Below are 13,138 nucleotides of genomic sequence, written 5' to 3'. Positions count from 1 at the left end.
TGCGGGCAGCGCCCCCTACTGCTGGACAGCGGCATAGAGGAGCGGAGGGGCAGCAGCCACTGTGCATGCAGGCAGGTCCTATACCTGGGATTAGTGCGGGCAGCGCCCCCTACTGCTGGACAGCGGCATAGAGGCGCGGAGGGGCAGCAGCCACTGTGCATGCAGGCAGGTCCTATACCTGGGATTAGTGCGGGCAGCACCCCCTACTGCTCGACAGCAGCATAGAGGAGCAGAGGGAGAGCAGCCACTGTGCATGCAGGCAGGTCTAATACCTGGGATTAGTACGGGCAGCGCGCCCTACAGCTGGACAGCGGCATAGAGAAGCGGAGGGGCAGCAGCCACTGTGCATGCAGGCAGGTCCTATACCTGGGATTAGTGCGAGCAGCGCTCCCTACTGCTGGACAGCGGCATAGAGGAGCGGAGGGGCAGCAGCCACTGTGCATGCAGGCAGGTCCTATACCTGGGATTAGTGCGAGCAGCGCTCCCTACTGCTGGACAGCGGCATAGAGGAGCAGAGGGGCAGCAGCCACTGTGCATGCAGGCAGGTCCTATACCTAGGATTAGTGCGGGCAGCGCCCCCTACTGCTGGACAGCGGCATAGAGGAGCGGAGGGGCAGCAGCCACTGTACATGCAGGCAGGTCCTATACCTGGGATTAGTGCGAGCAGCGCCCCCTACTGCTGGACAGCGGCATAGAGGAGAGGAGGGGCGGCAGCTGTATACCGCCCCTGTTTGTATAACGCTGTAACGCGGACTGGTTCCGGGTGCACTGGACAGACATGGCAGCTACAGCCAGGCTCCTAGCGGCTTCTCGATGCCTTCTAGTAAGATCTAGGGCTGGGATCCCCGCGGTACATCGGCCGCTGTGCCCACCTAGGAGCTGCCTAGAACCCACGGCGAGACGCTTCTTCAGGTATACACCGGGGGCTACTTAATCTACCGAACTGTCTGTCCTGTGTGTTAGGGTGACCCTGGTCCTCCATAATCTGTGCCTGCCTATGTACAGCATCAGTACGCGACCTCTGGCACCCAGCTATGCTGAGGAACTACAAGTCCCAGCATGATGTTCTAGAACTTGTAGATTCACAACAGCTGGTGTCTTACAGGCAGGGCATTCTGGGACTTGTAGTTTCACAGCAGCTGGCGAGCCACAGTTTGCCTATTGGAAACCCATGTATACAAGCAGTTCCATAATGGTATGTTTGTACTGTATAATGAGAGTTGTCTCTTTAAACTGTCTGAGATTTTAGTAGGTAAGGTGGGTAAGAGGAAAGCCCCTGGCACACCTAATAGGCATGTTATGTTGGCACACAAATCTGTATATACAGGGAGAAAGCATGGGCTCTTGTATGTGGTTTACAGTGACAGGAGGGTTCCTGTTCCTGTTATTATGGCACTCCCAAACTTCATGTTCAGTGATCAGCTAGTTCTATTGTGTTTATGTAATCCCCCATGCAGGTAAGCAGCTCCTTCAGTCAAGGCAAGCAAGCTGTCAGACTGCATATTTTTCTATGAGAAGTTATCTGGTTGTTTTATTTAATGCAGTCAGGCTGCAAAATCTGTGTCCCTTAAAAGTGTTTACTTTGCTTACAGTACTTTTTGCTCTAAATCTGTATTTGTGTTTTACTGATGCCAACCATTCACAGACTGTAAAGTGCAAATATGTAACTGTAAGAACAAATGTAGTGTTCAGTAAAAATCAGTACTCATATCAATATTAACTTGTGTGTGTGGTATTTATTTAGTTTTATACAAATTTGTCACCCATGCACAATGTTTTCACTTATTCTAAGTGTAACAGGGAGTTTTCCCATTTCCTGTGATTGTAAATCTGCTGCATTTCTTTTTGTATAACTGCTAACAGTATAAGGAAATAACTGCATTCTAAGCTTTTGTTGCTTATTATGGTCCCAGACTGTCCATTCTCCATACACACCACCACCTTGCATGTGCAGAACTCATGTGAGTAACTCTGGTAAATATAGATTTGATGGTGGAAATTTGTCATTAACCGTCATCAAAGTATGATGTTCAGATTTATTAGTGTTCTCCCCAAATAAATAATCAGCTACAGGTGCTTTTTTTGGGGGGGAGGGGGCATATTTACCAACTGTGAGTGTCGTATGCCTGAAGTAATCATCATCATAACCATTTATTTATATAGCGTCACTGATTCCGTACTGCTGTACAGAGAACTCGCTCACATCAGTCCCTGCCCCATTGGAGCTTACAGTCTAAATTCCCTAACAACCACACAGACAGAAAGAGAGACTAGGGTCAATTTTTGATAGCAGCCAATTAACCTACTAGTATGTTTTTGGAGTATGGGAGGAAACCGGAGCACCCAGAGGAAACCCATGCAAACACAGGGAGAACATACAAACTCCACACAGATAAGGCCATGGTTGGGAATCGAACTCATGACCCCAGTGCTGAAGCAGAAGTGCTAACCACTAAGCCACTGTGCTGCCCTCAATTGTTCTAGTTGGTGAAAGGGTAGTTTAGGTACTGCATGGAGTTCCCATTGAAGGGTGCAAGGTGTAGCCAAACTTTTTATTTTCTATCCAGACTCTGCAGTAACTATTTTGGAGCCATCTTTCCTCAGGTAATTCCTCTGCGTTCTCCTACCCCTCTAGATAAGGGGTTCTTAAACTATGGCTAGTCATGGTCATATTTTTGCAGATTGATTGTGTACTGACACTTACTATAACATTTTTATGAATTCTCTTAGTATATTTTACGAGTTCTGAATTTCCTGTCAACTATATTAACCACAATATGCGGAAGTAATGTTGTGAATAATTCCACTTTATATTAGTAATGAAAGTCTTAACGGGCAAGCAATAAACTATTTCACATAACTATCAACATCTGTGAACAATATACCTTAGAGAAGTCAAGTGTTTATACTGAATATATCCTTCATGCTCTCTTTCCTACCTTTACATTTACAGCTTTTGATGTTAAAAGGGAGGTGCTTCTCCATCTTAGAGCAGTGATGTGTAGATTTCTGTATAGGTGCAGAGTTTAGGACAGTGTTGGCTAACCTGTGACACTCCAGTTGTTGTGAAACTACAAGTCCCAGCATACCCTTCCAGCAATAAGATGCTCTATATTGGCAAAGCATGCTGGGACTTGTAGTTTCACAACACCTGGAGTGTCACAGGTTAGCCAACACTGGTTTAGGATGATGGAGGACATCATAGGTGACTCATCAGCTGGTTATGGTCCTTTAATTTTTGGGCCTCTTTTGTTGCGGTAGCAATATGGTCCTGAGAAAATTAAGAGAGTGCTCTAAACCGCATGTGAGCGGAACACTCAATGGCTTTTATTTCACACATTCTTTCAATCTCATTTCATTTCTATGTAACTTGTCCCAACGTTGTGCAACCTGGCATAATCTTGCTGGGAGGTGTTTAATAGAGGGCTTGGCAGTCATGCAAGTTGTTTGTTTGCATAACCTTTAATAGGTGAAACACCTGGTATACTGTGAAAACGTGCATAGATTAGTCTCTAGAACGTCACAAGTAAGACCACTTTGCTTGGGTCATTTCTCTTTTGAGTCTATTTTCATTTACAATGTACAGCTGGTTTGTGATATTGCAGCTCTCCTCTAGTGTTATTGAGAATTTTAGTGAATTATAGTATATATGGGGTAGTTACCAGGAATGAGGTGTTAATAGGGCTGTGGTTAATCAAACAAGTGTGTAATTTGAGGCCCTATCGCACCAGAACATCCATCGTTCACTTATCACCCTCAGCAGATCAGGGGAACAGCCAGTTCAGGCCTCAAAGCACTGACTACTTTCTCATTGTGGGCAGAGAGCTTTGTGATTTAGTGCCATCACAATTGTAGGGTTCTTTTAACATTGTGTGATACAGTTGCTTTTAAAATCACTGTTTTTCTTGTTTGCCTGAAGTCTATTAATATTTGTGTATATTTAAACAGTTTCAGAAGAGTGTGATCATCCCATGTGCTGGTAGCAGTATGCTCATGCCTCAGGAAGTCGGTTGTATTGACAATTTTCAATAATCTTGTGAATAACTAGAAGCTATTTTTACATGCTTTTTCATCCCAAAGAACAGCCCACACCACCAGCTATTTTAAAGAGCGTTTTCACTTTATATGGGGTTGTTAGTAAAACTTGAGATTGTACTTTGGTGATGTCCCTCCCCTGGGCCCTTGATGATTTGTGGCACTCTCCTATAGCCATGACCTTTGATGTTTACTTTTAACGCTGTCTGTCAGTCTCTGAAGCAGGAAAGATGGGACACTGTGGCTGTAAAGGAAAGCTGATTGCTGAAAATTACCTCTTTTATATATGTTAGCTTGTATTCTATTCTTGTATTCTAGGTTTAGAGGTCCTTTGAAAGTTGCCACACACTGTATTGAAGGTACCATGCATCCAAACACACAAGCTACTTGCATTATTTTCTAAGAAACAATGATGCAGTCCCTTCTCTGTTTTTCAGCAACAAATAGTGTGTTTATAGTGTTTTGCACATTGGATAACTGGCTTTGTGAGATGCTGCTGTGATATTTTTTTTATTTTTTTTTTTCATCCTGTTTTTTGGAAAATATATTCTAGTTGTGTATAAAATGGCTAAAATTAATTTTACATTGAGAATTTTTCTAGATTTTTCTATCCGATGAAAGAAGAGCTCAATACAACCTATATACCTATAGTGACCACTTCTTGACAGAATACGCTAGACTACTTGTTTGGTTGCGCTAAGCAATCGCCTCACACCAAGCATTTTGCAGCAGTGATAATTGATTTGTTTATTTGTTCAATCCGGGATCTGGTGTTTGATAAAATGATAAAGCATAATCTGGCAGTTATTATTGCTGATACAGATTTCTGTTTATGAATCCACCAATCAAGTCTTCCAGTGCATTTCTCCTAGCCAACCGCACAAACTCTTTTATCTGACCCAGAATGATGCAAGATAGAGAAGCTTCATCCTTCTATATATGCTTTTTTCTTCTGTAGGGTAGGACAGACTTAATGCTAGAAACATGTAACAAATCCTATTGATATATAATATTTAAATGTGGTTTTATTTGGTATTTAAGCAGGTTTGTTGTAATTTTTCTTTTATGTGAATATGGTAAGTCACATTTTGAGCATACTGCATGACCTGTAGAGATTAGATAACTGCAGCTTCTGCAGGTTGACAAGTGTTAACATCGTCTAGGCAGGAGGGTATGTTTCCTTTATGTTCTATAGAGTATTATTTCATGTTCTTATCTACTGTAATATTATCCAAGTTACTTGTATAGGTGGATAAGTCCACCTTTGTGTCTTTTTTGCAGATATACTCCTTTGTCTGATCGTTCGCTTGTTACACGTGTCTAGAGCAGTGGATTCCAAACTTTTTCAGTTCAAGGCACCCTTAGGCTCTCCAAAATGTTTTCAAGCACCCCTAAGCCCAAATAATTACCAAGTAGTCCCCGCCTTGCTTACCACTGGCCCTGGCCGAGGCACCCCTGTGAGATCTCAAAGGCACCCCAGGGAGCCTAGGCACACAGTTTGGGAACCCCTGGTCTAGAGTATCTTGCTCTGATATTTCATCCTCACAGTTAGTATGTATTTTGCACTAATCTCCATCTCCAGCGGGTCAAGCGTATCCGGTCTTATGTCTGTCTGACCCCCCTGAGGCAGAAGGCCGCATTTGATTTACCCCCTTAAGGTGAGAGTCTGCAGGTAAGGTAAGTGTAAGACACTCTAACAGAGTGCGCCTAGCCAACAGTCAGACATAGGGGAGAGTTTATATTGGTAAAATAGAACCTTAGGACACAAACGTTAAATGGTGAATATCCTGTTAGGATTGGAGGACCTTTTTGACTTCTTAAGCTAGAAATGTTTGTAAATTTTTGGGTATGAAATAAAAATTGAATGTATTTCCTAAAAATGTTACACCATCTGAACAAATCGAGTAAAACCTTTTTATGTTTCTTTTTTTTATTACAGCTCGGAAGGCAAAGTTACAGTAAATTTTATAAATCGTGACGGAGACACAATTGTAGCACAGGGGAAAATTGGAGATTCGCTTCTAGATGTTGTTGTAGAAAAAAATTTAGACATTGACGGATTTGGTGAGTATATAGTCTGGTCAGTGAAGACAATGTTAAAGGACCCTTTCAAATCACGATTGATCTCATGTGAAAAGTTATGTTGTAGCATTTACCATGTTTGGAGTGAAGAGGAAATGGTTAGCTCATGAAAGCCGAACATCTCTCAAATAGCCTTAGTTGTAAAATATTTATCGGTGTTCGTTGTTAGACTGTGCTTTGCCTGGTCACTGAAGCCACCGACAGCAGAGCTGCCATATTGTATTAGACTGATTTTTCTCAAATATTTGGTAGCATGCTCAGAGGTAAAACTAATACACTCTCTCCTGAGTGAGTCTCTCAGTTCGGTAAACAAAATAAAAATACAGCCTGAGCTCTGTAACCATGATTGTGTATAATAGGCGTTTCTGAAGAGCAGATTGAAAGTTATTCTCTTATACTGCATGGTTTACATTTCCAAGAAGAGCTCCACCCACCTGTAATGATATGCAGTAAGTCATCCAATCACAGCTTGCAGCAATCCAGTCCGTGGTATCTATACAAGAGGTGTCAAAAGATCTGAATTCTAGGGCAGCACAGTGGCCTAGTGGTTAGCACTTCTGCCTCACAGCACTGTCTGTCTGTGTGTGAGTGTGTGTCTATATAAGGGAATTTAGACTGTAAGCTCCAATGGGGCAGGGACTGATGTGAATGAGTTCTCTGTACAGCGCTGCGGAATTAGTGGCGCTATATAAATAAATGATGATGATGAATTCCCCTCTTGCAGCACTGAGCATTACTGTGTGAGGGGCGAGTTTGTTTTGCATAATAATTTTTTAGTGGGTATATATTTTATTTTTTTTCTTCCCATTTAGAGGATACGAACACTTTGATCGCTAACTTTTTTTTTTTTTTTTTCTTTCAGTTTTAAGCACTAGGGGGCACTGCTGGTTATACAAAGTGTGCCTTTTTGGTGGTGACCCCTTCATAGACAGAGCAAAGCCCTGTCGGAGATGGGGCTTTTTGCCTTTCAATACATAGAGCCTATAGTAGATTTCCAGCATATAGGATATACTTTATTTTGAGACCATTGAATAACATCCATCTCTGCAACTCTTATAACTCTCCCTTAGACCCCAGATATTCCGAATTGGCATAAATTACTACTGAATGTCTTAATTAAAACATTAAAAGCAAATAATCTTTTTTTTTTTTTTTGTCGCTGTGTTTAATGTTCAGTATCTCAGAAGGAAAAATGTTGTTAATCGAGTTTGATAACTATACTTCCATCGTAACTGTCTGGCAGTAGCAAACAGCTTAGTCAAAATTCTAAAGCTCTTCTACTGTTCCTGCAAAAGCTTTTACCAGACGATCATTGTTTAATCTTTCTTCCTTTTAAAATCTTAAACAATGAAATGAAAAATCTTCTTTGATTTGTGTGAGTTTGTGTCTTTTCAGTTGTTGGGCGCATGTCACAGTAACTTACATATATATCATCTGGTATTACCTCTTTCACTGTTGTGCGATGGAAATATAAAATCCATTAATATTTTTTAGAAGCTTTGAACATTACCCTTACTGTGCAAAAGAACAGCAGATACAAAAGCCACAGATCACAAATGTGATTTGTGTGGAATATCGCATTCTCTGTCCTGTAGGTCATCTTACCTGCTCTGCAGTGATGTCTGTTTTAAAATGTCAAAACATCATTTTTGTTTTGTCTAAAGAAGAATGTGTGGAATTGCTTTATGGCAATATGTAGCCAAAATGTCATGGAGTGTTTGAAGACTGTAGGCCAGGGTTCAAGAATGTACTGTACATGTGTGTGAATGTGCTATATGCCCATATGTATAATCCCAGCTGTAGGAAATAAGTCTTGTTCCTTCGGTACATAGGCACCAATTATATGTATAATGCAGATCATTACAGTTCAAACTGCTTATGAGGGAATATGATTTTAATGACTGGGTGTTAATGGAAAAGTCTAAGCCTGAAACAACTGAGATATTTATACTAAAGGTGTGAAGCACGTAAGACCTGTTTGCCGAGAGTTTTAATCTTAAAGCCACTGTTTTGATTCTAAATTGCATTACATGTTACAGGACTCTGTATGGTGCAGAAAACAACTCTTTATATGATAGGCTTGCAGTATCCCAGCTAACAGAAATGCTGTGTACTGATTGGTGGAGACTCTCACAATGGCTCTACAAGTCTAGCGATAAATGAATTTTGGCTTTTGTGCTGGCAGCACAGACATTTCACAGCCTTTTATTTATTCATCCAGGTGCATGCGAGGGGACGCTGGCCTGCTCTACCTGTCACCTCATATTTGAAGATCCCATATTTCAGCAGCTGGAACAAGTTACTGATGAGGAGATGGACATGCTGGATCTGGCCTATGGACTCACTGAAACGTAACTTCCCTTATCTATATCGCAGCATTCATAATCATCATCATCATCATCATCAGCTGTTTATATAGCGCCACTAATTTCGCAGCACTGTACAGAGAATTCACTCACATCAGTCCCTGCCCCATTGGAGCTTACACACACATCAATTTGTTAGCAGCCAATTAACCTACTAGTATGTTTTTGGAGTGTGGGAGGAAACCGGAGCACCCGGAGGAAACCCACACAAACACGGGGAGAACGTACAAACTGCACATCGATAAGGCCATGTTCACTAGAAATTAGTGAAAAGAAGGTGCGCTTCTTTAAATGAATGAAATGTATAGAAGTGAATAAAATAATTTGAAAACGTGCACCTTTGACCGTGAAGATCACTGTATGTGAGAACAAAAGAAAATGCAGTCCAGTGCTTTAAAGCACACAATATATAAATCCCTGTGTCAGCAAATGCATAAATAGGAGAATTTATCACTGTCCTTTCTATACTTCCTTCAGTATAGTTAGTAAGTGCTGTTCACAACTATATTTATCCTTATACACAGTACAAAGCTTACTGAGACTGTTCATCTTCCATTCCCCTGAATACACACCAAGAGCTGAGCTCTGCATAGTCAGTAACTATCCTGGCTCCTCCCATCTGCTTCTTACTCTTCTCCCCATGTTGGGAGTTGTAGTTCTTCAATGCCCGGTGGTGCCTGTGCATTCACAGTGCTGATGGGTTGCTATGGGCAACACCTTCTCTTTTCCCAATTTAGAAGGTTTAGTAAATCTACCTCTAAATGTCCTTTGTAAGCAGGCAACTGTCCTTTAAGTTTCTATATTACAGCATTGGTTTGTCACTCTGGACGTGCTATCGAGCCACAAACTGCACCATTTCTGTCCCTCTTTTCTTTGGCAAACTTGGGAAAAATAATTAGAAGTTTCTTTCTCTATGGTCTGTTTGAGAACTATAGCTGCCTTCATTGAGATTATCCCATTGTGTACAAGCTGTCAGGGGATGGGGGGGAAATCCTAGCAATACCACATAAATTCTCACTGGAAGGTGAGCAATATCGTAAATTAACAATATAAAAAAAAAGAAGAAAGCATTATATATGAAACTCGCCCACAAAACTACAGACAAATATGTGTAATCGATTTGTGTGCATAAATAACAAACATTCTATGTAATCCCTTTTGCAGGTCAAGGTTGGGTTGCCAAATTTGCCTGCAGCCATTCATGAACGGAATGACTGTGAAAGTTCCAGAGGCTGTTGCAGATGTCCGGCAAGCAGTAGATATGGGCAAAAATTCCTGAAATAAGCCAAATTTGTGTAGCTACGTCTTACCACGTTGACTCTCTCTTCTTTTATATAATAGTTCTTAATTCTATGTAATTACTTACTTGATGCTCCAGTTAATGAAATGTATTTTTAAATTTGCCTTTAAGTATATTTTTGTTATCTCACTATTTTATTTTGTAAAGTCAAAACTCTGTTGTCAATTTTTACATTGTGTAACTAAACTCCACCGGTCATACGTTGAGTGTTCCATGACTACGTTCCATGGTCTACTCTATTCAGTTATTCTCTAACTCTAGAGGGCGCTGTTCTTAAGCAGAAAACCTTGCTGGACCCATGTGTATGAAATATTGAAATGCTTTATGGTAGATTCGTTTGGGAATGGTACCAAGGCATATCTCTACTTGTAACAACATTTAGAGTGGACTTTATTATTCACGTTGGTCCACAAAACCATTGGGAAGCTAAAATTGTAAATGCATGTTCGAGACAAAGGAACTGGTAGTTAGAGGAGTATTTTACAGGTTCCTCATGTAGTACAGCAATTGTAAGTAATTCATTTAGTGAATTTAATTTTATTTAATAATCATGGACACTAAACCACTGCAGAGTATTGAAATAATAGAATTTAATTATCAATGATTTAGAGAAATAATTTTCAATAAAGACATGATATTTTGGGGTTATTGGAAGAAATGTCAATATCTGGTATGCTGGGACTTGTAGTTTCACAACACCTGGAGAGTGCATGTTTTTGAGGGGTACTTGGTGACATGTTTAAAAAAACAAGACACACACACACACAGACAGACACACACAGACACACACAGACACACACAGACACACACAGACACACACAGACACACACAGACACACACAGACACACACAGACACACACAGACACACACAGACACACACACAGTTAAAGCAGCCCTGATGTAATCCAAAATATGGTTGAACTGATTCATATTTTAGGAGAAAAGTGAAAACATTTGATCAGAGGGGATCAAAGATGTGGTAGAAGGTTGGATTTTTGCAAAGTGCGCCTCTTCTGGGGGTGGGGGGGCGGGTGGTGTGTTTGTGTGTTTTATGATTGTAAGGAAGCAAGGGGTTACACTTAAACCATCATTGCTGTACCTTGTTTTCCACATTTTAATATGGATTGTAAAAACATGGAGTTTTTGCCTTTAATTTTGCACTTTGTTAATAACTTTTAAAACCCTACATTTTTTATATCCGTCCCTGACAGCCTACACCTACGGATTGGATCACTGTTCAGAAGTTGGGGGTTTCCTGGCCTTTAGTCTTACAATTCAGACAGTTCTTCTTTTCATACCCAAATATCTGTAGAGTAACAAAGAATGTAATGCAGGCCTGGGCCTCAGACAGTCACCTGTAGTTTTTAGGAGGCGTTTGTTTTTTCTCTATAATCCGGAAACAATTGTATGTGTTTGGTATTGAATATTTATTATTTCCAGATAAAATCTGTCTGCTGGACATTCAGGGCTGATACAAAGGGTAGTGTTATCACCAGAGGCTAGCTTTGAGGTCCTGGGACAATGTTTTGGGCTAATGTTGTCTATAGTGAGTGAAGGACATCGCAGTGGAGGAGGGAGTTCAAAATAATTTATATAAGACAGATTACAGCGCCGACCCCTAAGAAGCGAGGTGACCAATAACTTCGTCCCTACCAAGCTGATAGAGGCATGAAGATAGTGGAGTATGGACCACCCCCATTGTCCTGTTGTATCTGGCACCAAGACATTAGCAGCAGATCCTTTAACTCCAGTAAGTTGGGAGGTGGGTTCTCCATTGCTTGGACTTTGTTTTCCAGCAAATGCCACAGATGCTTGATTGGATTGAGATCTGTGGAATTTAGAGGCCAAGCTCCAAGCTTCAAGCTCTTTGTCATGTTTCTCAAACCATCCACATGAATAAATGCCAGGACACAAGGTTTCGCAGCAGAACTTTGCCCAGAGAATCACACTGCCTCTGCCAGATTGCCATAGTGCATCCAGGTAAACAACGCACACACCCAGCCTTCTACATGATGTAAAAGAAAATGTGATTCATCAGACCAGACCTCCTTCCATTGCTCCATGTTCTGGTGCTGTCACTCACTTGCTCATTGTATACTCTTTCCGCTGTGGACAGGGGTCAGCATGGGCACTGTGACTATGCAGCAAGCTGTGATGCACTGTGTGTTCTGACACCTTTCTATCACAGACAGCATTAACAGTTTCAGAAATTTGTGCTACAGTAGCTTTTCTGCGCATCAATGATCCTTGGGTGTCCTTGACCCTATTGCTGGTTCACCAGTTGTCCTTCCTTGGACCACTTTTGGTAGGTGCTAACCACTACAGGTCGGGAACACCATGCAAGACCTGCTGTTTTGGAAATGCTCTGACCCAGTCTGGCCATCACAATTTGGGCTTTGTCAAAGTCACTCAGATCCTAATGCTTGCTACATGAACTTCAAGAACTGACTGTTCACTTGCTGTCTGATATATCCCACCACTTGACAGGTGTCATTGTAACGGGAAAATCAATGTTATTCACTTGTCGGTGGTATTAATGTTGGGGCTGATCAGTGAATAATCTCTTCAGTGCTTTAACGTAATAAAATATTGTTCTCTCTTTCACCTGAGTGATCTGATAACCTCACAACAGTTAGGTGGTTGTTGCTTTTTTTACATTTGCATTATTGGCATGCATTTAAGATTACATAGTGGCAGCAATATCCTAAAGATGGGTAGCATCAACATGTATTAATAAGGAAAATGTACTTTATTGCAGTTTGGTTACATTTAATTTTACACACCAACCTTCTTGAACTCTTAAGAGCTTATGGATTGGTGCACAGAAATAATGACAAAGTATTTTGGGATGCAAGGGGATCGGAATGAGATCATTATGAGCTAATTGCTTGGACAAGAGCTTTTCTTTTGTATTTTTGCCTTCAGAGGACAGACATTGTGGAGGCTCAGGGTCGCTCATCTCTTTTACCGTTCTCATACTTCAGTTTTTAATTAAATTTTAAAACTCATTTATTGAAGCTTTATTCCAGGCTTCCCTGTAAAGCTGCTGCAGAGCGAGGCATAAAGGATATTACATTGGAAGTCTTTGATTTTTGTCTTGACTATATTAGTTCATGAGTATTTTATGGCTGGTACCACAGAGTTCCAAATTACTGGCAGTGATTTAAACAAAGGGAGGGCATTCTGAAACCTGCATCCGCTTCTTCAGCAGTTATACACTTATCATGCAAGGCTTACTGTGTGTGTGTGTGTGTGTGTATATATATATATATATATATATAAATATATATATATTATATATACGGTGTGTGTATATGTATGTATATGTGTATATATATATGTATGTATATATATA

General features: G+C 40.9%; 1 protein-coding gene across 1 annotated transcript; it reads left to right on the top strand.

Moving 5' to 3' along the window:
- Positions 1-659: 659 nt before the first annotated feature.
- On the top strand, positions 660-12,387 carry FDX1 (ferredoxin 1). The gene is made up of 4 exons (XM_075198889.1): positions 660-912; positions 5,975-6,099; positions 8,339-8,468; positions 9,648-12,387. Exons 1-4 carry the CDS (start codon positions 779-781, stop codon positions 9,760-9,762), a joined length of 504 nt encoding a protein of 167 aa, XP_075054990.1. The 5' UTR covers positions 660-778; the 3' UTR covers positions 9,763-12,387.
- Positions 12,388-13,138: the final 751 nt, after the last annotated feature.

Source organism: Mixophyes fleayi, chromosome 2, assembly GCF_038048845.1.
Source record: "Mixophyes fleayi isolate aMixFle1 chromosome 2, aMixFle1.hap1, whole genome shotgun sequence".
Classification (NCBI taxonomy): Eukaryota; Metazoa; Chordata; class Amphibia; order Anura; family Limnodynastidae; genus Mixophyes; species Mixophyes fleayi.
Note: the sequence above shows the minus strand (reverse complement) of the source record. Positions and strands in the feature narration are given on the sequence as shown.